The 27934-nt window shown below is 38.4% G+C and overlaps 1 protein-coding gene across 14 annotated transcripts in view; it reads left to right on the top strand.

Moving 5' to 3' along the window:
• Positions 1-27934, top strand: part of pum2 (pumilio RNA-binding family member 2) — a 351446-nt gene that overhangs the window by 122071 nt on the left and 201441 nt on the right. For 9 of the 14 annotated variants that reach the window (XR_010894994.1, XM_067384665.1, XM_067384663.1 and 6 more), the window contains 3 exons: positions 1273-1413; positions 1571-1870; positions 13260-13487. Coding sequence is in view for 13 of the 14 variants with exons in the window: in XM_067384665.1 (XP_067240766.1) it covers positions 1273-1413; positions 1571-1870; positions 13260-13487 (669 nt within the window). In the remaining variant the exon portion in view is untranslated. The remainder of the gene's footprint in view (positions 1-1272; positions 1414-1570; positions 1871-13259; positions 13488-27934) is intronic. The other 5 variants (XM_067384671.1, XM_067384670.1, XM_067384668.1 and 2 more) reach the window with 1 other exon arrangement.

The following is a 27934-nucleotide window of genomic DNA, read 5'->3' as shown; positions in this document are numbered from 1 at the left end:
TTTTAATATCAAATGTATTCAAATATCTTCTTTTTAAAACAACAATATTAAATAACATTATTAAAAGTTAAATAAAATAATAAAAGTAAAAAAAAAAAAAATAATAATAATTTTATTTATTTATTTTTAATTACCAGAGGAACTTTGTGTAGACGACAATCATTCACAGCCTCAAATAAGAGGTCTTTCTATATAAAATAGCTGATTAGAAAAAATGGAAGATGAAAGAAATTATTTAGTGGTTGAAAATCGCTGAAACAACTTTTACTTTGCATACAAATGCAAATCTGAATTAATTATAAAGAATATATAAATGCTTGCTGGTCAAAGTGTCTGATTTCTGAGAGACACACTCAGAAGATAAATGTGTATGATGCCTAGTGTTTTAGTTGATATTACTTCAAGCCAACTGATTTCTAAGAGATGCATGGAGATGGCAATGCGGCTATTAGTATCGAGATTGTATCCGGTATTGTCTCGAAGTCATAATGTTGGTATCGTGACAACACTAGACTCTCATGGACTTGTCATTGAGCCTCATGTTGAAGAACTGATATGCCATTGTCCTTCTCTGATTATGGAAGGTTGTAAAATAAAATAGAAAATAAAAAAAATAAAAACAATCTCCATGGCTTCTCTAACAAAACATTTATTTCCAAAAGTAACTTGCTCTAAAATAGTTTAATGTTAAATATAACAATCCATAAAGTGATTAGCTGTTTCCTCACAAAATGCTGTGTATTGAAGCCTCACCTTCAATGACATCCATTCAAAAAAGCCAACTTATTCTAACTCCAAGGCGATTGATGATGATGATGATGATGATGATGATGATGATGATGATAAAAAAAAGACCCAAATTATTGTTTCCTGATGGCAAAATTATATTCCAGCTTATTTCATAAAGTTAATGCACAATACATAATCTTCCAGCCTAGGCTTAAAGCCAGTAACAATAATTTGCAACAAATCTGTGCATAATGTAATTTAATAGAGAACTATGTGAGTGGTGCTCTGTGACAGAAAAGATTTTAGAAAACTTGTTCAATAGTTTGTGACAGAAATACCATAAATAGAATTTTCTAGTCGGCTTGAAACAATGTCTTTAGTGAATTTAATCTCTATAAAATAATTTTAAAATCCCTAATCAACAACTGGAAAATGAATTTATTAGTCAAAAAGAGAGGGAACCCTAAATCTAAAACATCTACATTCTTTAGCATGGAAACACATTGATTCAGACACAGATTCAGTCTGTTATGTTTTAATCAGGTTACCAAGTTCTAGCACCGGCTGCTTACTATGATCAGACTGGAGCTTTGGTAATGGGTCCTGGAGCTCGCACTGGCCTGGGTGGACCTGTCCGACTGGTCCAAACCCCTCTCCTTATCAACCCAGCAGCCGCACAAGCTGGTGAATATGCCTGTTTTTATCTAATGTTTAAACTGAAAATCTTTTCCAGATATTGTATTAAATAGTGTCTATTTGTCTCTTTTTATTCTACTGCCCAAACTGATTTAATTTATTTTATTACTTTCTTTTAATCTTCTTTCTGTCCTCACTTGTCTAGCTGCATCTGCGTCAGGCTCTGGTAACAGCATGTCTGGTCCTGCTAACGGTCTATACCGGTCCATGGGCTGCCAACAACCCCAGCAGCCTCAACCTCAGCAGCAGCCGCCTCCACCCTCCAGCGGACTGCCCTCAAACTCCTTCTATGGATCTGGCTCTGTGGCGCCCAGCTCCCAGAGCAGCTCGTTATTCTCCCATACAAGCGCAGCACCTCCACCTAGCACATCTCTGGGTTTCAGCAGCACTGGTGGATCTCTGGGTGTTGGGCTTGGCTCTGCCCTTGGTGCCTTTGGCTCCTCAGGTCTGTTTCACTATTTTCATTGTGAGCAGTAGTGACTGTTAAGTTGAAATAAAAAAAGTCTCAGATCAACCAGTTAACTCCCTGAGGTTCGAAAATGCGCCAGCGCGTTTTGCAGGATTTTTTTCACATTGCAGCAAAACAGACTTAAAATATTCCATTTCTTGTCATAGAGACATAAGTAATATATCAATTGAAACTATAGAATGTTTTCTTTTATTTGTGTACACTCAGAGTAAAAACACAATGTTGTGCTTTTTGTAAAATAAAGAAAACTAACATGATGCGTGATCTCTGAACGAAGTCCAATCTGATAGTTCTCAGAAAATGAACTGTAACTTAGTGAATACTAATCACAAAAAAAATTAGACTTATGTCTAAAAAAAACGTTGAAATGTCAGGTATTAAATCGTGTAAGTCAAATCGAAAACAAACATTCTGTGTTTATGTAATCTGTATGAAAAGAGAGCCATGTCAGAAATCGTACTCTGTTACTAATGTAACCTCGGTTCTCTGAGATACGGAACGAGTACTGCTTATGGGAAAGGTCTCCTTTTTCCCCTATTACTGAAGCCTTTTTCAATAACGCAGTGTAACTGCATCGTCATTGGTTCACTCATAGACAAGTTGTTGAACCAATGACGGCGCGGCATAGCTGCGCGGCCTATAGCGACAGAGCGCACGAATATTCCCGCCGAAATGGGCGGGGTTTAGGGCTATATAAGCGGGCGTTTCGCCATAGGTCATTCGTCTGAAGTGACGACACTGAAGCCGCAGCCTCGTGGCACGGCATGTAACGCAGTACTCGTTCCGTATCTCAGGGAACTGAGGTTACGTTAGTAACCGAGTACGTTCCCTTTAGATACTTCACTCGTACTGCGTATGGGGAATGAATTCAACCACGCCGTGCCACGGCAGGGAACGACTGGACTTGTCTTGGGCACCGTGAGGGAACCAGAGGACAAGTGAGAAGGCCGGAGCCGTCGAACCCTAATTACACTACAAAAAGGGAGTTAACTCCCAGAGTGGCATGAAGCGGAGCTCGATAAAGGCCACTGGATCATACCGAGAGAACCCGAGCTTGTAAGGTCGGGACGTCCAAATGATAAAATCTGACAAAAGTGGACGGCGAGGATTAGCCGGCCGCCTCACAGATGTCTTTAATCGAAACTCCACTAGACCAGGCCCAAGAGGAAGCCATTCCTCTAGTAGAGTGAGCTCTGACTCCTATGGGGCAGTCGAGGCCCATAGAGGACTAACAAAGAGCAATAGCGTCGACTAGTTCCAGCTCTCGCTCGTCCGACGAGGGAGTAAGCGCTGAGAGGGAAATAACCTGTGCTCTGAATGGAGTCGAGAGCACCTTAGGGACGTAGCCATGCCTAGGTTTCAAAACGACTTTGGAGTTGTTGGGCCCGAACTCAAGGCATGTAGGGCTCACGGAGAGGGCCTACAGGTCACCAACTCGCTTAACCGATGCTAGTGCAAGTAGCAGAGCGGTTTTGAGCGTCAGGGGCTTGAGGTCAGCTGAACGCAGTGGCTCAAAGGGAGGCCCTTTAAGAGCTCTGAGTACCAAAGAGAGGTCCCAGGTGGGAACAGTGAGAGGACAAGGAGGATTTAATCGCCTAGAACCTCTCAAGAAACGCACCACGAGGTTGTTTCGTCCCACTGACTGGCCAGCGATAGGAGCGTGAAACGCTGCAATGGCTGCTACGTAAACTTTGAGTGTTGAAGGGGTGCGACCCAGATCCAAACGCTCCTGGAGAAAAGACAGTATTGGAGATACGTCACACTCCACTGGGTCTATGTTGCGTGTAGAACACCAGTCAACAAAGACCGACCATTTCTGGGCGTAGAGGTGTCTCGTGGATGGAGCTCTCACCTGAGAAATGGTATTCAGCACGTCCCCGGGGAGGTTAGCAGGCTCCCAGAGTTCTGGCTGGGGATGCCAAATCGTCCTGTTCGCCTGAGAGAGGAGGTCCCGTCTCAGGGGGATCGGCCACGGAGCTTTTGTGGAAAGCCTGAACAGCTCTGAGGACCAAACTTGGCTGCTCCAGAGCGGGGCCACCAGGAGGACTCTGTGCTTGTCTTCCCTTATTCGTCTGATGACCTGCGGTATCAGAGCGATCGGGGGAGAAGCGTAAAGGAGGTTGCTGGGCCAGACATGGGCCAGCGCATCTTCCTCCTTCGAGAAATAAATTGGGCAGTGAGAGTTGCCTTCTGAAGCGAAGAGGTCTACCTCTGCCTTTCCGAAGAACTCCCAGATCATGAGAACCGTCTGGGGGTGGAGCATCCACTCGTCTGAGGGGACATTGCTCCGAGATAGCATGTCTGCTCCCAAGTTTGTTCTCCCGGGTATGTGAGTCGCCCTGAGCGACTGAACCCTCGGTGATGCCCATTCCAGAAGTCGCTTCGCCAGAGTGCATAAGCGGCTGGACGAAAGACCGCCCTGGTGATTTATGTATGACACCACTGTCATGCTGTCCGACTGGACTAAGACGTGGCGCCCTGTCAGGTGTGCCTGGAATGCATGAAGGGCTCGAATCACTGCCAACATCTCGAGGCAGTTGATGTGCAGATGGCATTCCTCGTGAGACCACGAGCTGAAGGACGGTCTGCCCTCGCAAAGAGCGCCCCAACCTGTGTTGGACGCATCCGTTGAGAGCACCGTCCTTCTGGACACCGCCTGTAGGGGTACCCCTTGGCTGAACCATACAGGGTTCATCCAGGGTTTCAGAGCTGCCAAACAGGCCTGATTGACCCTGAGACGCAGGCGGCCGTGCCACCAGGCTTGAGGAGGGACCCGGAACTTCAACCAGAGAACGGAGGAGCTTCGCTTGAAACACCTGGAGAATAGCTATGGTGTGCAGCGCTGAGGCAGCCTGGCCCGCAGACGTATATGCTCTGCCTGCCAGGGCAGAAGTGGTCCTGCAAGGCTTGGATGGAAGGGTCCTCTTAGTTTTCCAATCCACAGCCGTGGGGGGACAGAGGTGAGCTGCCACTGCTTCCTCCAGGGGCGGTAGATGCTCGTAACCCTTCTCTTCAGAGCCATCCACAGAGGTGAGAGCTGAATAATGTGTAGTACGTAGGCGGGCAGAATACGGGGCGCGCCACGACTTCGTCAGCTCATCGTGAACCTCTGGGAAAAACGGTGTGGCGCGTTGACGAGGAGCCTGGCGGGAACCCGGCAGGAACCACTCGTCGAGCCTGCTCCGTGATGGCTCCTCTGGCGGAGCCCATTTGAGGTCCAAAACCTCTACTGCTTTCGAGAGGATGCGGAAGAGCTCGGCATCCATACCCAGCTTGCAGTCAATGGGCTCCAGCGAGGGAAGGCGGGCGGGGTCAGAATCACCGGCCCAACCTTCGGTTTCAGAGGCCGCGAGAGACATGGAGTCATCAAGCGGCTCGTCCTCAGAACCGCCAAAAGAGATGGTCGCTCGCATCTGCCGAGGGACGCAGCTCAGGGCGGGAGAACAGGACAGGGGACTGCTCTCTCGGGGGAGAGGGTGAGGCATGCGGGGAAGCCGGCGTGACGTCATCCAACTCCGTGCGCTGGGCCGCTCTGCCCCGCTGTCTCTTCCTAGCCGGCTCGCGGGAGGAAGAAGACGGGAGGCCGCGAGCGCAGAGAGGTGAGATTTATGTTCTCACAGTGAGAACACGAGGTCCCGGTGAGCGCGGCCTCTGCATGGGGTCTGCCCAGGCAGCCGACGCACTCACCATGTCCGTCGTCATCATGCAGAGGGGCTCTGCATGTGCCACACGAGTGGTGCGGCATTTGTAACAACGCCGCCGCCGTGAAAACAGCGTTTGAGGGGCTCTTTTAGAGCGGCGAGGGCCGCTAGAGCGGTGAAAACCGCTGTTGGAAAGCTCTTTTAGAGCGGCAATAAACCACGGGAAAAATCGCTCTTTTAGAGCGGCAATAAACCACGGGAAAAATCGCTCTTTTAGGCGCGCCGGATGGCGGCGGGAGACGGGCTGGCAAGCGGCCGGAAGCGGGAAGCGGGCGGCTTGAGACGGCTCGGCTTCTTCATCAGCAAGCTCATCAGTCCGCTGCGGGAGCCTCTTTGACGGCGGCGAGAGCTTCTTTCCAGGCGAGCTGCTTCCAGGCGGCGAAGGCTTCAGCCGGAGATCAGCGAGGAGCGATGTGAAGTCGTCGCTGAAGGAGAGAGAACTGAAATCCTATGGCGAAACGCCCGCTTATATAGCCCTAAACCCCGCCCATTTCGGCGGGAATTTTCGCGCGCTCTGTCGCCATAGGCCGCGCAGCTATGCCGTGCCGTCATTGGTTCAACAACTTGTCTATGAGTGAACCAATGACGATGCAGTTACACTGCGTTATTGAAAAAGGCTTCAGTAATGGGGGAAAAAGGAGACCTTTCCCATACGCAGTACGAGTGAAGTATCGAAAGGGAACCATGATTCAGCTCATTATCCGCTAATGCGGCCACGCCCGTGGAGCCAGCGCTATTCAGACGCAAATTCTGAGTCAATACATGCATTCATCGTCTCAATCGTGTATTTATTGTCTTGAAAAGTGTTTTGAATAGCCATAGTTAGCGATCTCTGGCCACTGTTAGTTCAGTTATTTCCTGGATTGCCTATTCTTCTTTAGCATTGACATTTGTGGACTAAAAGTGCACAGAGCGCCCTCCGGCTGCAAGTATGAATTGTAAACACAGTATCGAGCGTTCACAGTGACGACAATAAATAATGAATACATACTCCTCTGTATAGAAAATTTACATAAACATGAGAATCCATCAATATTTCTCCAAATGTGCATGCTTTTAAGCTAAAAGCCTATATGAAATGCCATAGAGGTAACATAATTGTTCAGAAACTTTGCATCACAGAAATACATTATATTTGAAAGAATATAATAGAATACCATTATTTTAAATTGTAATAATATTTCACAGTATTGCTGTTTTTTCTGTATGTTTGATTTACACCATGATGAGATTTGAATCATGATCACAGAGGGTTTTTTCACAGCCTACCTGACTGAAATGCCTCATTAATATGCAAGTCATTTCAGGTCATTATGTGATTCTTTTGTCTTCTCAGCTGAGAATCATCCATTATACATGAGGATTCATGCCTCCACGCATACTGTGTTTCTTGACCAAAGATTTTTTTTGAAAATTTAAATCTCTCTATTGTTTTATATGAACAAGCAGGCAGCATAATTTTTACCTCATTTTGAAGCAGAAACTCTAGTCTATAACCTCAAATACCCAGAAGTCTTGTGAACAAAGATTCTGGGTATTAGAGGTTGTAGACTAGAGTTTTTGCTTCAGAATTATGTAAAAATTATGCTGCCTACTCCTTCATATAAAACAATATATTGATTTAGTTTTTGTAAGACACTTTTTGTCAAGAAACACAGTATGCGTGGAGGCGTGAATCATCATGAATAATGGGCCATTTACACATGAGAAGACAAAAGAATCACATAATAATGACCTGAAATGACTTGCATATTAACCCTCAGGGGTCTGAGGATTTTTGGGACCCTGGAGAAGTTTTGACATGCCCTGACATTTGTGCTTTTTTTCAGTTGTTCATAAACATATTCATGGAAAAAGTGTCATTACACTGTATTCAGCACAAACTAGGCTACAATAATATGTAAGGAACATGTATGTACATGTTTGTATTTTTGAAGGAATAACGTTTATGCATGGTTATTGAAAAAACAAAAAAACTTAAGTCACTGGCTTTATTTCAGTGACTTAAGTTTTTTGTTTTTTCAATAACCATGCATAAAGGTCATTATTATGTGATTCTTTTGTCTTCTCAGGTGTAAATGGCCCATTATTCATGATGATTCACGCCTCCACGCATACTGTGTTTCTTGACAAAAAGTGTCTTACAAAAACTAAATCAATATATTGTTTTATATGAAGGAGTAGGCAGCATCATTTTTACATAATTCTGAAGCAAAAACTGTAGTCTACAACCTCCAATACCCAGAAGTCTTGTGAACACAGATTTAATATCCTTTTTTTGGTCACGATATGGCCTGCTCTATGAAAATGAACATAATTTGGAAATATTGGAAGTAATATTAGGAATTTTGCTGGTTTATCTTTTTAAGTTCCTAAAGGTTTTACCAGTTTTCATAATGTTGATCAGCTAGAAATGATTTTTCTTTGCTTTACAAATTTTGCCGGGCAATTTGAATCTGGTTTGTCTTATTGCAAACGAATTGTGTTGCTTTAAAATCTAATGTGAATACATATTACAAAGCCCTCACCAAAACCATGCTTTGTATTGATTTACCATCTAACGAAGTTATCATAGTTGGTTAAATTTAAGTCTTTGTGCCACCTACAGGCCTTTTGGGTGAAGTGTAGGTTGGTAAATAATTTGCAAAATAGCCATAGTTTCACTACTCTTTTGATAGAATAAACATGATTAATAATCGTGATTATAATTTTGAGGAAACTGTGGCACTGGCTGTCGTGTTGATGTCTTCACAATGGATGATCTAGTCGACTCGATCTCTGCTGATACAGGGCTCTATTGTGGTCGTGTCAAGGCATCGGTCCTCGGTCTCATCTGGAAACGGCCCCGAATCCGGTTGATTGCGGTAAACCTCGGGATAAACAGAAAGACTAATATTAGCGTAGATGCCATTCTTTTTCTGATGTAACAAGTACATCTGGTGTTATAGGAAGTGTTCCCGGTTCCGGCTGAACTAATTTATGCAGCCTAATAATCCTTTAACGGATTTGAAAATATAAATATATAATGTGTTATGTGTATGCCAGGTTAAAGAGATGCGTTTTTAGTCTAGATTTAAACTGACAGAGTGTGTCTGCATCCCGAACAATGCTAGGAAGGTTGTTCCACAGTTTAGGTGCCAAATAGGAGAAGGATCTATCACCTGCGGTTGATTTCGATATTCTAGGTATTTTCAGCTGGCCTGAATTCTGAGATCGCAATAAACGTGAAGGACTATAATGCATTAAGAGCTCGCTTTGGTACTGGGGGGCTAAACCATTTAGTGCTTTTTTTAAGTAATTAACAAGATTTTAAAATCTATACGATGTTTAACAGGAAGCCAATGCAGTGACGACAGAACTGGGCTAATATGGTCATACTTCCTAGTTCTAGTAAGGACTCTAGCTGCTGCATTTTGTACGAGCTGCAGTTTATTTATCAAGCAGGAGGAACAACCACCCAGTAGAGCGTTACAGTAATCTAACCTTGAGGTCATGAACGCATGAACTAACTGTTCTGCATTCATCATTGAGAGCATATGTCGTAGTTTAGATATATTTTTTAAGATGGAAGAAAGCGGTTTTACGGATGCTAGTAACATGGCCTTCAAATGAAAGATTGGTATCAAAGAGCACACCCAGGTTCCTAGCTGACGACGAAGACTTAACAGAGCAGCCATCAAGTGTTAGACAATATTCTAGGTTATTACGTGAAGAAGTTTTTGGTCCAAAAATTAGAATCTCTGTTTTTTCTGAATTTAGCAGTAGGAAATTACTGGTCATCCAGTTTTTTATATCAGCTATGCATTCTGTTAATTTTTTGAATTGGTAAGTTTCATCAGGGCGTGAAGAAATATAGAGCTGAGTATCATCAGCATAACAATGAAAACTAACGCCATGCTTTCTAATGATATCTCCCAAGGGTAGCATGTACAGAGTAAAAAGCAATGGTCCTAGTACTGAGCCATACGGTACTCCATATTTAACTTGTGATCGATATGACATCTTATCGTTTACTACTACAAACTGATAACGGTCAGATAAGTATGATTTGAACCATGCCAATGCAATTCCACTAATGCCAACATAATTTTCAAGTCTATTTAAGAGAATATTGTGATCGATAGTGTCAAATGCAGCACTAAGATCCAGTAACACTAATAGAAAGATACAACCACGATCTGATGATAAGAGTAAATCATTAGTAACTCTAATGAGAGCAGTCTCAGTACTATGGTATGGTCTAAATCCTAACTGGAAATCCTCAGATATTATTTCTTTCTAAAAAGGAACATAGTTGTGATGAAACTGCCTTTTCTAGTATTTTTGATAGAAAAGTAAGATTTGAGATCGGCCTGTAATTGACTAATTCTTTAGGATCTAGTTGTGGTTTTTTAATGAGGTTTAATAATAGCTAGCTTAAAAGTTTTTGGTACGTATCCTAATGACAAAGATGAATTAACAATATTAAGAAGGGGATCTATGACTTCTGGAAGCATCTCTTTCAATAGCTTAGTTGGTATAGGGTCTAACATACATGTTGTTGATTTTGATGATTTAACAAGTTTAGACAATTCTTCCTCTTCTAAAGCAGTAAATGAAATGAATTTTTCCTCAGGAACACTACAATGCAATATCTGACACGGTACTGTAGTAGACTGTTGCATGGTTATAATTTTCTCCCTAATATTATCAATTTTGCAAGTAAAGAAGTTCATAAAGTCGTTACTGCTGTGCTCTTTGGAAACATCAGAAGTTGAAGCGTTATTTCTTGTTAATTTAGCCACTGTATCAAATAAATACCTAGGATTGTTTATTTTCTTCTAAGAGTTTTGAAAAATAGGCAGATCTAGCAGTTTTTAAGGCCTTTCTGTACTCAGTCATTTTCTCTCTCCACGAAATGCGAAATACTTCTAGTTTTGTTTTCTTCCAGCTACGCTCCATTTTTCTGGCTGCTGTTTTTAGGGCCCGAGTGTGCTCACTGTACCATTGCATTGGATTAAATTCCTTAATCTTTTTTAAATGCACATCTAGATTATTGTCTGTGATAATATAATTTACAATAAGTGTTTTTGAAGAAAGTGATCTAATATTTAACAATCCAAGCTTTATCATTTGTTTATCATTATTATCTCGATTTTTTTTTTTTTATTTGTTGAACATCAATTACATTTTTTCCATTAAATGGGTTTGGAAGTTTTTTGTTTTTATTAATTCGGGGTATAGACACAGTCTCTATGTGATAATATCTAGGTGTAAGAGTTTCTATGTGTTGGGATTTATCTGACTTCTGTAACGTGAGGCAGCTAGCAGACGGTCGGTTTAGCCAGTCTGTCTGCTTCCTGACCTGGGCCGTAGTTTGTCATGTTTCAGCTCTAAGACTATGTGCCATATTACTAGAGAGAAGAGCAGCACCATCCCGGGAGGGATGAATACCATCTCTTTTCAACAGGTCAGGTCTGCCCCAAAAACTTTTCCAATTGTCTATGAAACCTAAATTCTGCGGACACCACTTAGTTAGCAGATTATCATCACTCAATGGCTGGCTGTCTATCTCATCACTCCGACGAACAGGAAGGGGACCAGAGCAAATTACTTCTCCTGACATTGTACTTGCGAGTTCACACACCTCTTTAATGTTAATTTTAGTGATCTCCGACCGGCGAAGTTGAACATCATTTGTGCCGACGTGAATAATAATTTTAGAGTATTTACGATTAGCATTAGCCAGCACTTTTAAATTTGCTTTGATGTCAGGTGCTCTGGCTCCTGGCAAACATGTGACTATGGTGGCTGGTGTCTCTATTTTCACGTTCCGTGTAATAGAATCGCCAGTTACTAGGGCACTTTCAACAGGATTCTCAGTGGGTGCGTCACTGAGTGGGGAGAACCTGTTTGATGTTCTTAATGGAACGGAAGAGTGGTGTTTTCCGCGACTAGGCCGCCTCACCGTTACCCAAGTGCCCTGCTGCGCGGGCTCTACAGCCGGAACCGAACAATGTACAGAGTTAACTAAGCTAGTCGCATCCAAAACAGTATCTGAAGCCCCTGCATTCTTACTATCCTCGATTAAAGTTTGGATGCGTGTCTCTAATTCTGAGATTCTCTCTGTCAGCCTGACTATTTCCCTACATTTATGACATGTAAATCCCTCATCGCTGACAGAGAGGGCTATGCTAAACATGTGACAGATGGAACACGATATAACACTGGGAAAGGATGACAACTCACCATGTTTGTAGACTGATCCGAGTTGCCACAGCTGTTTGATGAACGCGTTGGAAGAGGAGCGTGCGAGACTGATGACCAGTTAAACAAGCTAGCGAGATGCAAACGCGTTGTAACACTGAAAACACTGAGCAGCGAGGCAGAGAGGCAGACAGGAGCAATCGAGCAATCGCAATCGAGCCAAAGCATGCACTCTAGTTTGAGACACACTGTAGTAAGCTAGATCAATTTTAGAATATCATATTAAATACTGGATGGCTTGTGTTGATAAATGGCATGCAATTCATTTTAAAACGTATTGTATGATGGAGAAAATTCTGTATTACTGTTACTAATAATAAAGCTGCATCTGATTATGCTATGTTAGCCACTTGACAAAACAGTGTTTTTTTTTTTTCTGAGGCATGGTAAAGCATGGTACTCGCAAAAAATCAAGAAAATTAGATTTAAACAATAAGACTAAACGTGTTGAGCTATATAACAACAATTAGTTTTCTGTCTATAAATCTGTCTTGGGTTGTATGTGCCCCTGTAAACTGTAGAAGCACCTTTATGACTGGAGGAAATTAGATATTAAGATATTTAGATATTTCTTAGATATTTAGTCAGCTTTATTTGAGGGTACACATAAGCTGATGTGGCCCAAGCTGAAAATGAGTTTGACACCCCTGCTTTTGACAAAGTTCCACTACACTTCTGCATTCTTTTCCATACATATTAACCCAGAGACATGTTTTAGACATGAAACATGAAGCTAATAAACATACGATTATGAAAGCAAATGATTTGTATGTGATTTTCTTGTGATTTGGGCTATTTTTATAAGAAATGATGTTTACATGAGAAATGTTAACCAGGTATAGTGATATTCTAAATGCTACAAACAACATATTTCTGCCTGATCATATGACCAAAATCCACATTAGATCAAAATCAGAAGTTATTACAAACACTTGATGGTGGTCTACAGTGAGTTTTGAGTGCAAGCATAGTATTATTTTCATAAATTGGCATGTGTAGTTTGATAGCTACAATTCACCTGTTACCCAGAAATGATTATATTTCATGATATGTTGTCAAAAGAATTCAAGTAAGGTCGTAAGAAAATTGTTTTATTTTCTAGAAAGATTTTTGATAATCGTTGGGTATAATGTATATTGGATTTAGGATCAAAGGGATGAGGATGGGTAAGCCATGTAATGCCAGAGTTATGTAATGCTTATATTTGACAACTGTGTTCTTGTCATAATTTCTCCTAACAAAATCAAAGTAATGTCAATAGTTTGACACCCCTGTTTTAGACAAAGGTATTGACTGACTTTATTTTGAGACACAGCCTTAGTCTTGTTTGGATTGGATTGTCATAACAGATCAGTTTGTCAGTTGTTCTCATCTTGTTTGTTCTCTTCTTTGTCCTTCCCACTCTTGTATTCCTGCAGTGTCAAATTCCACTAGCAGCAGCGCAACCCGTCGGGACTCCCTTTTGGCCAGCTCTGACCTGTATAAGCGTGGTGGTAGCAGCTTGACTCCCATTGGCCAGTCTTTCTACAACAGCTTAGGATACTCCTCCTCCCCCAGCCCCATTGGACTGACACCTGGCCACTCACCTTTGACACCTCCACCCTCTCTGCCCTCCTCCCATGGGTCCTCATCCAGCCTCCATCTGGGTATGATCTCTTGGTTCAACCGATTGATCCAAATCAGGGTTCGTTTCCAGGTTTGGTTGGATTGCAAAACACTTTTCACTCCAAGCAGACCAACCAAACTGTGGTCAAATGGCCTCTGGTCCATTTCAAAAGCTTTGGGAAAAAAAATGCTCTCTGCCCTCTGACAGGTCTCTGAGCTTAGTCAGGGTATTCACGGGGCATTAAAAAGCATTAAAAGTTATTAAATGAATTTTGCGAAAATTAAGGCCTTAAATGGTTTATTAGGTTTATTCCTACAGGCATTAGATTTTTTCAGATAGTTTTGAAGAAAAATAACAGTTTATATAGCCTTCATAATTTATAACTTTGATCTGCTGTCATAAAATATGTACATTGGTGTGATACACACACAGAACCAGTTTGGTAATTGCCTCCGGCCAGTGCAAAATTGTCGTAACGTCGTTTTGGACAGCGGCGGGCTGGGACCTGTGGAAGGCTGCATCAGTGTTGCCAACTTAGAGACTTTTCAGACCCCTTTTGTGACTTTTTTTCCAAGAAAGCGCGTTGTGATGAATATACTTGCTAATCTGATCTAGCTTCCGAGATACACCGGTACTAGGGCTGCACGATATATCGCATGAGATTGTCACACGCATTTCGTCAGTAAAGCCGGTTCCCTGATTACCGCTAAATCGCCATCACCTGCTTTCAAATGGAGCGCCATTTAATAGACAGAGCCGTAGTTCACTGATAAACCACGCAATATCGCGTTCATCATCAAAGGCGATTCATCTGCGATATGAATGCGATATTGCGTGGCTTATCAGTGAACTACAGCTCTGTCTATTAAATGCCGCTCCATTTGAAAGCAGGTAATGGCGATTTAGCGGTAATCAGGGAACCGGCTTTACTGACGAAATGCGCGTGACAATCGCATGCTATATATCGTGCAGCCCTAACCGGTACTGCCACACGAGCGGGAGATCTTGCTTCCCTCCCGCTGCTGCACCTCTTTCTCCGTCTCTTCTGTTTGAGTGGCTGAGAGGAGCAGCGCATTCAGTTATGGCTGTGCGCTCTGCCAGAGAACAAATAAAATGGATACTATTGCTTCTAACCTGAGTGATCATTTTACATGTACATATAACGTTAGCCAAAATCACAGCAACTGTCTTTGTTTATTGTGATTTTGTCAGACAATGTCTCGATTATAAATCGGGATTTAGCGCTGGTTTAACATGTCAGGGATTGACACTAATGCGTGTCAGTTAGTCCGGGATAAGTGGATTTTTTTTGAAGGGGCAAGTGAAAGAGAATTTTACTTTCCCGGCCGGACAAGGACCTGATTAAAACGTCAATAATTTTTTTTTTTTTTTTATTACATTTAGTGTAAGTGGCAATCAATAGTGGATGATAATAGGATATATAATGTACTGATGATAAGAAGGTTGCGCTGTTGAGGCTCGCGCACCATCTCGAGGAGAAATGGAAACATGAGTGAAGCACACACAAAAAGAAACTTTGTTAAACATACTGCGGTGTAAATTAAAAATGTGGAGTTTTTATAACTTGATACAGTTAAGCAATATCACACGACCAAGAATGCTGTTTTCCTAAATAGGCTGCCATCACGATAAGACAAAGGTATTGCCTGACTTTATTTTGGATTGGATTGTCATAACAGATCAGTTTGTCAGTTGTTCTCATCTTGTTTGTTCTCTTCTTTGTCCTTCCCACTCATGTATTCCTGCTGTTTTCCTAAATAGGCTACCATCACGATTAAAAACGTGACACTAATTTCATACAACAGTTCAGTTAACAAATAGTTCATATTAAGTCTCTTACATTTTAGAAGGAACATTTTGTTCTAAGCAGCGAAAATAGTTTCAAACAAAGATCACAGCAGAATCATAGCGTAGCCACATATAGTGTAGTCACAAATCTATCACAAATACGCAGATTTAAATGTCAAAGTTGCAATATTATGAAAGGATATTGCTTCAGAAATTTTAAATTTATTTTTACACAACAAAAAAAAAAACATTTTTTTTTTTTTTTCTTTCACAAATGTGACCCGCTCTGGCGAAATGAGTCGGAAGTCGCAATGTTCTATTTTAAGATATGGGCCAATAATGTGGAAAAACAATGGGAAAAAAAATGATTTTTTTTTTTTTAAAGCTAATTTCAAAATTTGACATGGTTTTACTAAATTAGCTGGAAATGAACTTCTCAACTCCTCTCATTACTTATGAGCATTTCCCGGTATCCCCTGAAACGTCTATCTCTGCTCTACAAATATGGTGTTACACGTTGTATAGAACCAATCAAACAGCTTAGAAATGTAAACACACTGACCTAAACGCTGATTTTTAACAATGGGAAGCCCCGTTTCAACTGACAGGCACGCGATCGGTCCAGCCATCCTCCTGTCAGACTAGTGCGACTTATAAAATAAAACTCCCATTTGCGTGTCTCTTTAAAAGCCAATAAAAATTGAATCCATATAGGTAGCACAAAAATTATTTTTGCATACAAAACCAAAGACTTTATACTTTCATATCAAGCCTCCAACATGCTTCTGTTGCGTTGTTTTCACCCTCTTATGAATTACCCTCAAAAATAGCACAGCTGCTAACTGAATACAGGTATGTATATTTCACGTGCTCATAACTTCATGAAAAATGCACAGATCATAAAAATGGCACATCAATATTTAAAGCAGATTCTCAAGATTAAAACGAATCCAAAATCAATATAATATATTGCGTTGATCACAAGATATTACTCATGGAATGATTTAACATACTTGGCTAAAAACATGTCTCTGGGATGCAGTGTATCCAATGTTCCCGGACCCATCCATGTTCGTTTTCCAATGTGGAATAACACAAAATAGATATCATTTTAAAGCTTAGAATCTCATCTTTTTAGTGCATCTAACCATTTTGGTGCCACAATTTTTCAAACTATTCTTTATGCTATCACCACGAAATTTGAACCAGATGCAGCTCACATATAGGAGAGCATCACCAAAAAAGAATTGTTTAGCGATCTTATTGCGTTCCTGAGTTATTCCACGTCAAATAAAAAAAAAAAGAAAAATTATTTGAAAAAAGTATATATATTTTTGTATTTTATCAGCTGTTTCTCAGCAAGACAATGTCCAAATGTAAAGTAATATATATTTTCTTAAAATTTAAAATGTTTTCTAACAAATGATACCTACCTTTTGACTCTCCTTGCTAGAGTTTTGGAGTTATGAGTCTTTACTTTTGTGTGTGTCGCTCATATAAAAAAAAAAAAAAAAAAAACCTCTAAAAAAGCCTTCAGGTCTTAAAGGGTTAATTCAAATAAGTATATACTTTCAAATAATTTGAGCTTCAGCCTGGTTTAGCATTTATATATATATATATATATATATATATATATATATATATATATATATAAAATGTCTTTGTTCAAATTAAGCTGTAAAATAAATAGTTTATCCCTTTAAATGCAATGGATTTTGAAAGATATCAACAAGAAACGGGCAAAAAACTTTAAAAGCGATTTTCTCAGGTTTTCAATTGGAAAAAGAGGGCAGACGACCATAATTCAAATGGGTATATCTTTAAAACTATTCAAGGTATGACTTTGACTAGGATATCATTTTAAAGCGTATTGTCTCATCTTTCCATTGATACCAATCCATTGAAATCTCAATTTTGAAATTTGGGTCACTGTGACTCATTTTGCTGGATCAGGTCACAAATCATGTTTTTTTTTTTTTTTTTTTTTTTTTTTGTGCATTCCAAGTAATATCAATCAAACTGCAGTTGGGTTGGGTTGTTTTGATTAAGTAATAATAACTCTAAAAAATACAAAAAATTAGATATTCAAAAAAAAAATTAAAAAATTAAAGTTCATTGAAAGTATGTTTTTTATATATATTAAAAGTTTGTTTTTTTAGCAAAAGCAGTTAACTCCAACAATCGTTTTTTGGCAAAAGCAGATAACTCCACATTTCATGTTTCAGAGTTAAATAAAACCCATGTAATTGCTTTGTTATTGTATTGAAACCACACTCAAACACACGTGTGCACACCATACACAAACGCGCACACACACCCATCCACGCGCTGTATACACACACACACACACACACACACACACACACACACACACACACGCCTATATTACAAACAGGGGACTATCACTCTACACCCGCCAAGAGGGGACTAGTGTTTCTGGTCATTTTGAAGAAACAAAAATGACATACAAAATTTTCTTTTAAGGTCTTTTTTCATAATATAACTTCAAATGAGCATTTTTTTTTTTTTTTTTTAAATATGCCAAGAGGGGACCTGCAACTCTGACCGATGTCTACCTATCCAACAGGGGACCTCCATAGCCTGCAATGTGTAAACAGTGAACTGGCAGTGAAGTCATTCTGTAACTTTATATAATTATGTAATGTTCACACAGGCATAAGGGATCACAGTAGGCATAAACATACACAATATACAAATAAAAAAAAAATAATGACCAAACCATCAGTTATTAAAAATTTTAAACGTTGAATTGCTTGAGGAAAAACCATTTGAATCAGTTTTAAATACAACGGGTGAAAAAAATACAGTCAGTGAGATGGCAACAGTTCAAAAGCTAATGTTTTGGACATTACAGAAGAGTATTTTCTTTAAGAAATGTATTCTCTGTTGTGGATTCATACAGTATATGATCAGTCCACATATCCCATTTAAGCTTATTGTCAAGTATACCAATATATTTATAATTTTGGACTGATTGTACTGGCTTCCTATTAATTAAAAAAAAAAAATTATGCTCTCTAAAATTAATAGACATTTTCTTTGTTTTGGAGATGTTTAGAGTGAGATTTGATTCCTTGCACCAATTTAAAAAGATTGGTGACTGGACTGTGTTCCTCCTGCCCATCATATAAGAGACTCACTAGCCATGTTTCCACTGTTGAGCCAAAAACTTAAAAACTGGCTGCATTAAAAAAATCCTCAGTTGGCTTAATTAAATTATGTGAACTGAACACTGGCACTTCATTTCTTAAACCAACCAAAGATTTTCAATGAATTAATTCTGATTAATTTTGACCTTTAAATAAATAAATAAATAAATACAAACAAATCTTATTACAGTGTATTTTTTTATGGCAAGAACTAAGTTCAAAAGTTTAAATCTAGCAGAAACAGGTATAAGGTAACAATTGCAGGTCACCATTTTATCAGGTTAGTGATTATATTAAACAAATGGATACTGGTCCCCTGTTAGATGGTGTGAAATGATCTGGTTGCTTTGCCAGTTCTTCAGTTTCATTCATTTTGACCTTAAAAATCTTTTTACAGTGCATTTTAATAACAAGAATGGGTGTTTTAGTGTTTTTATGAACATTGCTGCTACATTCAAAGATATAAAGAATACAAAATATTGCTAAATATAAAGGTATAAATATAAAAACATTATTTAACATCACTGAACCAACCTACCAATTTCAACAAAAACTAGGCTTTATGGGTTAAATCAATCAGTGAAATTTGATTTTGATTAAACATGTTTGATGGTAAATTGTGACATCTGTTTGGTTGCTTTTCCATTTCTTACCATCACAAACACACTAAATATTTTGGAGGTCAGATCTCAATTTTGTTGACTTGCTGCATTGCTGCCAAATTGTCAGTTATCTCAATTAAATTATGTGAACTTAACTGACACTTTAGCTGAACCAACTGAAGATTTTCAATGCAGGAATCAACATAAAACTGAGTTTTGTCCTTTAAAATCTTTCTACTGCGATGAACATTATGAACGTTGCTATTACATTCAGAGATAGTCAGAATAGGAAATATTGCTAAATATAAAGGCAACCAAGCAGGTGTCACTTTACCATCTAACAGGGGACCAGTGTCCTTTTGTGTAATGGAATCAATATAACATGCACATTTTGCTGCTGCTTAACTTCACCATGTACACTTTAACTTGTGTGAAAATGGGCATGGAATGGTGAATAAAAAATGGCAACCTATTATGGTAACCTGTTATTATAATGGTGAATTAGCTAATTTTGTTCAAGTCAATTATTAAACCTTACTGAACCAACCTAAATACTTTAATTTATAACAACAAAACAAAGTTTTATGGGTTAACTCAAGCACAAATAGCTCTTTGAAGTAATACCACTTTATATAGTGAATATTGATTCAATTAAATAAAATGCTTCTGGTCCCCTGTTAGATGGCAAATTGCGAAATCTGTTTGGTTGTTTTGCCATTTCTTAGCATCACAAAACACACTGTAAATATTTTCCAGGTCAGATCTCAAAATTTTTTGTTGACTTGATGCATTGCTGAGTTGTCAGTTATATCAATTAAATAATTTGAACTGAATGTCTTTTAACACTGGCACTTTAGCTAAAACAATTAAATATTTTCAATGCAAAAATCAACATAACACTGAGTTTTAACCTTTGAAATCTTTCTAAATTGTATTTTTATGGCAATATCTGGTATTTTAGTTTTTATTATGAACATTGCTATTACATTCAGTGATATGAAACATTGTTAAAAGGCAACCAAACAGGTGTCACACTTTACCATCTAACAGGGGACCACCGTTCTTTTGTGTAATGAAATAACTATTACATGCACATTTTGCTGCTGTTTACCTTTACCATTTAACTTGAGTTGAAATGGGCATGGAATTAAAAAAAAAAAAAGTAACATATTGTGGTAAACTGTTATTGTAATGGCAAATTAACTAATTTTGTTGAAGTCAATAATTAAGCCTTACTAAACCAACTTATATGCATTCATTTTTACCCCAGAAAAGGTTTTATGGGTTAAATCAAGCAGAAATAGCTCTTTAAGGTAACAATTGCAGGTCATCACTTTATACAGCGATTTTTGATTTGATTAAACAAAATGCCTTTGGTTCCCTGTTTGATGGTAAATTGTGACATCTGTTTGGTTGTTTTGCCATTTCTTACTATCACAAACACACTGTAAATATTTTGGAGGTCAGATCTCAAAACTTTGTTGACTTGCTGCATTGCTGCAAAATTGTCAGTTATCTCAATTAAATTATGTGAACTAAATGTCTTTTAACACTGACACTTTAGCTGAACCAACTGAAGATTTTTAATGCAACAATCAACATAAAACTGAGTTTTGACCTTTAAAATCTTTCTAAATTGTATTTTTATGGCAATGTCTGGTGTTTTAGTTTTATTATGAACATTGCTATTACATTCAGAAATATGAAACATTGCTAAATGTGAAGGCAACCAAACAGGTTTCACACTTTACCATATATCAGGGGACCACCGTTCAATTGTGTAATGAAATCACTATTACATTCACATTTTGCTGCAGTTTAACTTTACCATTTAACTTGAGTGGAAATGGGCATGGAATAAAAAAAGTTAACATACTGTGATAACCTGTTATTGTAAGGAAAAATTAACTCATTTTGTTGAAGTCAATAAATAAACCTTACTAAACCAACTTAAATACATACATTTTTACCCCAGAAAAAGTTTTATGGGTTAAATCAAGCAGAAATAGCTCTTTACGGTAACAATTGCAGGTCATCACTTTATACAGCGATTTTTGATTTGATTAAACACAATGCCTTTGGTCCCCTGTTTGATGGTAAATTGTGACATCTGTTTGGTTGCTTTGCCATTTCTTACTATCACAAACACACTGTAAATATTTTAGAGGTCAGATCTCAAAATTTTATGTTGACTTTCTGCATTGCTGCAAAATTGTCAGTTATCTCAATTAAATTATGTGAACTAAATGTCTTTTAACACTGACACTTTAGCTGAACCAACTGAAGATTTTCAATGCAACAATCAACATAAAATTGAGTTTTGACCATAAAAATCTTTCTAAATTGTATTTTTATGGCAATATCTGGTGTTTTAGTTTTATTATGAACATTGCTATTACATTCAGAGATATGAAACATAGCTAAATGTAAAGGCAACCAAACAGGTTTCACACTTTACCATCTAACAGGGGACCACCGTTCATTTGTGTAATGAAATCATTATTACATGCACATTTTGCTGCTGTTTAACTTTACCATTTAACCTGAGTGGAAATGGGTGTAACGAAATGTAGCGGTTATTAATCAATTTATGGATGAAATATGAATATAATAATTCATAAGGTTATGAATAAATTATGATTCATATATCGACCCAACGGGGAATTAAACATATATCGTGAATCAATTACAACAAATTATATCAATTACATATATGATTAGTTCTGGTCTAATAATTATTTAGAGAAACTGTTCGTTTGTCCAGCAAACTAAGTCCCTCACAGAATATTATAAACAGAGTTATTATCTGGCCATGAAAATAACCTGCTATTATAACATCAAAGCATAAAGCGATCGAAAAACGTTAAAGTGACTTGGTTTTCAGCTGAAAGAACAAACAGAACAATTGAGCATGAATAACGTTTTAATATATGCAAACTACGAATACATAGATTATACGTCTAAATTATATACAGAAGGTATACACATATACACAAGAGTGAAAATGAAGAAAAGACATGGAAAGAAAGATGATCGAAGAATGGCAAATTACACAGTTAACCCTTTTTGGGAGAGCCAGCACAGAAATCAGTTTAGACGAATTCAGATAAATGATAATACTTGCTTTTTGGTTCGAGTCCGTGTGTAGCAGTTTCAATGCGCTTGGCTTGGTCCTTTCCGAGAGGGTTTCTCCGGCGGGGTTTTCAAAAGAGGTTTAAACTTAAGTAACTTAACCGAAGAGAGAGAGAGAGAGAGAGAGAGAGAGAGAGAGAGAGAGAGAGAGAGAGAGAGAGAGAGAGAGAGAGAGAGAGAGAGAGAGAGAGAGAGAGAGAGAGAGAGAGAGAGAGAGAGAGAGAGAGAGAGAGGGAGGAAGTGGAAGTGGTCCTCCCGTGCTGCGCGCGTGGTTGGGAAGCACGGTCACCTGAGGCGTCCGGAGAGGCGTGCACGAGATGATCGGGAGGTCACCGGGAGACAAAGGAGAAGAAGAGGAGCAGCGAAGAAAAAGGGAGAAGGTGTGTGTTGTTGTTTTTATGGTAACTCAAGCTAACACACCTCCTGAATTGTAGCGACCAGTAGATGCGCAGCACTATTTGGCGGGCAAAGTTCCTTTGTTTGGAATCCTAGCTGAATTTGCATACTTAATGCCCATCATATCGGATTTCGAGATGGAGTGTGTTCTTCACAGGATCATTAAACACATAGAAAAATGCATTTGTCCGTTTGGTGACATGTCTCAATGAATAGCTCGAGTCCGGAGCTTTGAAACGAGATCAAACTCGATAGGTCAGAAAGGCATAGGAGAGAAGTTATTGTTTACAGACAAAATTATATCATTAAAATGCACACTAGCCCAAATACACTCATTTAAACACTAGGAAACATGCATAGGCCCTAAAATATATGAAATATATATTTCAGCATAGTGGTAGTGTATATATATATATATATATATATATACAGTTAAAAGTGTATGTTTGTGTGTCTGTGTGTGTGTTTTTTGTGTGTGCCAGTGTGTGTGGGTGCTGGAATGTGGATCTGGCCCGTAGTCCACATGAGGGGCCCCTTTGATGTCCTAAGAGCAAGGAAATTGGGCCTGCTGTGTTACCTCGGAGGGCCACCCATATGAAAAAAACCTGTATGTTTCATATACAGCAACCACATATCTTCCTTACTCAAATCAGCCAGAATTTCCTTATGTGTTTCATGTAAGTCCAATACATGTCATATACAAAATCAGACCGATTATGGCCACTTTCATACTAAAAAGCACACATAAAACTTATATGGGATTTTTAGGTCATATATGAATACTGCAAATTTCTTATGAGTTTTACATGACAACAGTATGTAATATTATATGATTTTAGTAGAAAATGTGTATGAATATCAATAAATTTCCTATACAAATAATTTAAAATTCTTGATTGAATCATATGAAAGTCATATAGGATTCATTTAAATTTTGCATTATTTGCTCATATGAATTTTATACAGATTATATGTTTTTAATAGGTAAATTGTGTGTCTGTTCTTCAAACTTTATACGTTTCCACCCAATTCCTCATATCTCTACATATAATTATCTTACATGATTTCTATAAATATTACAATATCTCTGCATATACAAATCATATATGATTTCAGACAATTACTTGCACAAATTTACATTAGAAATACTTTTATTTCAACACAATCAAAGAGACAATCAAATTACTCCACAAGAGTAATTTAAAATTACAACTTGATATCAAACTGAACTTTGCATAAGCAAAACACACACACACACAAACACACCCCAACAACAACAACAAAATACCGTGAACACACTGTCACGGCTATAAATCATCAAAGACCATTAAAGGTGCTAAAGAGGATGTTTTGTTTTATACATTTTTGCAATGTTACTTGAAACTGTCTTTACTAACTGATAAAAGACTATTTATTAGGTGCACTGAAAGGAATAATATTAATATACATCATCTGTGCACGAGGTAGAGCCTTAAAAACATCAGCCAATCGTTTACGCGATCATCCAGTAAACGATTGGCCCTCTGGCTTGTCAATCACTGCCATGACGTTCCTTGTGAGAGACGTGTGCGGCTGCACGCTCTAGTAACTTTACACACTCCACAGGCGCCGCATGCAATAGTTTTGGTCAGGAAACAGGAGTAACAACTGCAGATTATGAGTTACCTGCGGTGAGTCCGACATAATGAATCCACTAACACGACACAGCGAATGCCGGTGGTAAACACTCGGGAGGCGTTCCCTCGAAAGGAGGGGGGTTGTTCTTACACATGCGCTCATTTAAAAAACTCAGTAACAGTCTTTGGTTTCTCAGTCGACGAAAAGATCCTCTTTATCACCTTTAAGGTTTTCAGATATTTTTGTGTATTCTTCCCTCTAATTTCAGTAAGTTTGGCATTATTTGCTGTACCAATGCTGGTAGACACCACATGAGGACACTTTCTGCAACGTTGCTCCTGTGAGACAAACAAATAAAAGGCAAAACATTGATGATGTTAGGAAGCAAAGTGGCCCACAGTCCATGACTACATATCAAGTTAGACAAATCAACAGCAGCATGTTTGGGCATCTGGACTTCCAAATGGAACCAGAAAGTTGTGAGTTTGACAGGAATTGCCACTATTGTGGCACAGAGCAAGAAACTTAAAAGATTATTTCACTTTGAAATGAAAATTAGCCCAAGCTTTACTCACCCTCAAGCCATCCTAGGTGTATATGACTTTCTTCTTTCTGATGAACATAATCTGAGAAATATTAATAAATATCCTGATGCATCCAAGCTTTATAATGGCAGTGATATTGAGCAATGAGTATAAGGCTGAAGAAAGTGCTTCATCCACATCCATCATAAACATACTCCACATGACTCCAGGGGGTTAATAAAGGCCTTCTGAATCGAAGCGATACGTTTGTGTAAAATATCCATATTTAAACAAGTTATGAAGTAAAATATCTAGCTTCTGCCTTCTTTATTCAACGTACAAAGAAAGTGTAAAACTCTTGCAGTTCACAAAGCTTACACTATGTCCTACACCTTCCCTATTAAACTTAAGGAAAAAACTGTAACTCACGTGATCACAATTTACACTTTCTTCGTAACTTGAATATGGATTGTGGTCTGGCGGAAGCTAAATATTTTACTTAACTTGTTAAATATATTTTTCTTACACAAATGCATCGCTTCGCTTCAGAAGGCCTTTATTAACCACCGGAGCCGTGTGGAGTATGTTTATGATGGCTGGAGGCACTTTCTTCAGCCTTATACTCATTGATCCCGCTCACTGCCATTATAAAGCTTGGATGCGTCAGAATATTTATTAATATTTCTCAGATTGTGTTCATCAGAAAGAAGAAAGTCATATACACCTTGGACAGCTTGAGGGTGAGTAAAGCTTGGGCTAATTTTCATTTCAAACAACTAATCCTTTAACCTAAACTTACTCCCACTGGATCACTTTGAATATAGTAACAACAACAACAGGGTTTCAGCACTTCATTGACTAGATAAACTAGTACACTACCTGTTCTTTTGGAAGGGCTCTGTAATTACTCTGTGGCAAATCCTGTCCCATCATCCAAGTCAGAGCTGACTGATGCTGACGAACACTGAGACATCAGGGCCATCTTCACTTCATTTATCAGATTTGGTAGCTCTAGCAACAAAAATATAGCAAAATAAATGATAAAGCAATCTCTTAAACCTATTTACCAACTCGACTGCCTCCTATGTGTACATATGGTCATCTAAGCTGATGAATTTAATGTTAATGATGCATTTTGCAAAGCCATCATGCCAGATGTTAGAGGTTGGAAAACTTTCAGGTTTCTTGTCATATACTTGATAATGTAATTAATTATCAATAATTATTAAGTTCTTTGTCTTAACTTTACATAGCAAGTTGAATAATAATATTGAAACAATAGCAGTTCTACAATAATTTAAAAGTTTTAAGTATAAAGACAGAAAGAAAACTACTAAAATAAATTACCAAACAGTTTGATAGCTGGCTGCGGATTCACCAAACAGTAAAATAACTAATACGTGCATTTTTTCTTACTTTTTTGTTGTCATTTCTCAATTTTTCAGTTTTCCTCCATTATTTCAGCCTATTCTGAGTCTCTGTCGAGGTTGTGCTTGATACTCATCAACAGACATTCATTTGTCTTGTCCTTCATGTCCTTTTCCTTTGTGTCTGTCAAGAAACAAGAGATGGAAATAATACGCATTCATCTTCTTAGATATTTTGTCTTCTTACCTCAATAAATGTAAACAGATGAATATATAAAATGACTGTACCTTAAGGGGAGGGAGGCAGATGTTAATAAGTTTTTTAAGCTTCCACAATTATGCATGTGTTATGCACATACACACTAGTAATTAATGATTAACTTAACATACAGGCTAGTAAGGGCATATTAGCCATTATTTAAGATTTATTAAACATTTGAAGGATACACATTCATGCAAAAACAAACAAAAATAAGCTAGTAATTAATGATTAACTGAATGTACAGTAAACGCCCTTTAGTCATTATTTAACAAACCATATTATTTTTGATTCAGACATTACCATAAATCATATGAATATCTCAAATTGACACAATCAAATTAAACATTAATAGGCAGTTATTAAACACACTGACACTCATATATCACTCTTTATCTCATTTCATGACACAATTATCATGTTTACTCGTGTTAGCTTTAGCCCATGTGCTAATCAGTTCAGCTCGCGCTGTGTGCACGCGGCCTGCCGTACTCAAAACGGCTCAGAATCAATCATTTTAGAAACTTCGACATGTTATTTACATTATATTCGGATTAATATCTGAAATTTCGCTCACTAAAGCAAAATAGAATCATATCTTTATTCACACAAGGAAGATTACTCACAGTGCTTCAACACTCTGGGATCTGTTCCGTCTCTTTCTTCTCTGTCTCCGGCGACAACACTTCAGGCTGACGCGTCGACTTCAAAAGCTCCACTTTTAGTGCACTCAATCACATTTCCAGTTAGATCAGTGGATTTTCAGGAGAAACTGTCTGGTCCGTCTGTTCTGATCTGCTCTGACTCGCTCTCATCTGCTCACGCTGAAAGCAGCGCCGGCGCGACCAGTGGGTGGGACTTATGAATGCGCCGCTACTATTGGCTCTTAGGGGTGTCTCTCACTGCAGCACGATCAGTGATTGGATGAATCTCTTTTTCTTCTAGATTTTTTTTTCCTTTTCTTAACTTTTTTCTCTTTGCTGTTAGCATAGGTTACCCGGGATACATCAATTAACCAACTATTATTTAAAAATTGCTATATGGCTAGCTTAAAATGAACCCAAAATAGTTGGGAAATTAAAAACCAGATGCAATTAGAGACAACAATAATAGAAAAAAGGTGAATGTTTATTAATAAGCTTTAATATTTTATTAATATAAATTTAATAGTTTAATAGCTTATTAATATACATTTATTAATAAGCAATTTAATAAATGTTTATTGTTTAATAATTATTCATTGAACATTAATAAATCTTCATTTCCAACATACTTTGGGTTAATTTTAATTAAGCAATACAGTAATTTTTAAACCATAGTTGAGTTAAATAAAACTACCCAGCAGGTTGGGCAAACATTTAACCCTATCGCTGGGTTAAAACAACCCAATTGCTGGGTTTGTCCAGTGTAGTTCATTTGTGCTTGTAAACTTCTTCCTTGCTGTTTTTTCCTGCATAGTGGCTGAATTCTTGATTTTCTTGATATGTCACATTTGCAAAAACTTGCTCTGTCACACTAGTGTAATGTGTCTGTTTTGCACTCTTGATATTTTAGAGCGTGACCCCTTCATTGCTGTGCACTTTTTTCTGCACAGTGGTTAATTTAATTAAT

Source organism: Chanodichthys erythropterus, chromosome 4 (assembly GCF_024489055.1).
Source record: "Chanodichthys erythropterus isolate Z2021 chromosome 4, ASM2448905v1, whole genome shotgun sequence".
In the NCBI taxonomy this organism is placed as follows: domain Eukaryota; kingdom Metazoa; phylum Chordata; class Actinopteri; order Cypriniformes; family Xenocyprididae; genus Chanodichthys; species Chanodichthys erythropterus.
The sequence above is the reverse complement of the archived record's forward strand: the minus strand, read 5'-3'. Positions and strand labels throughout refer to the sequence as shown.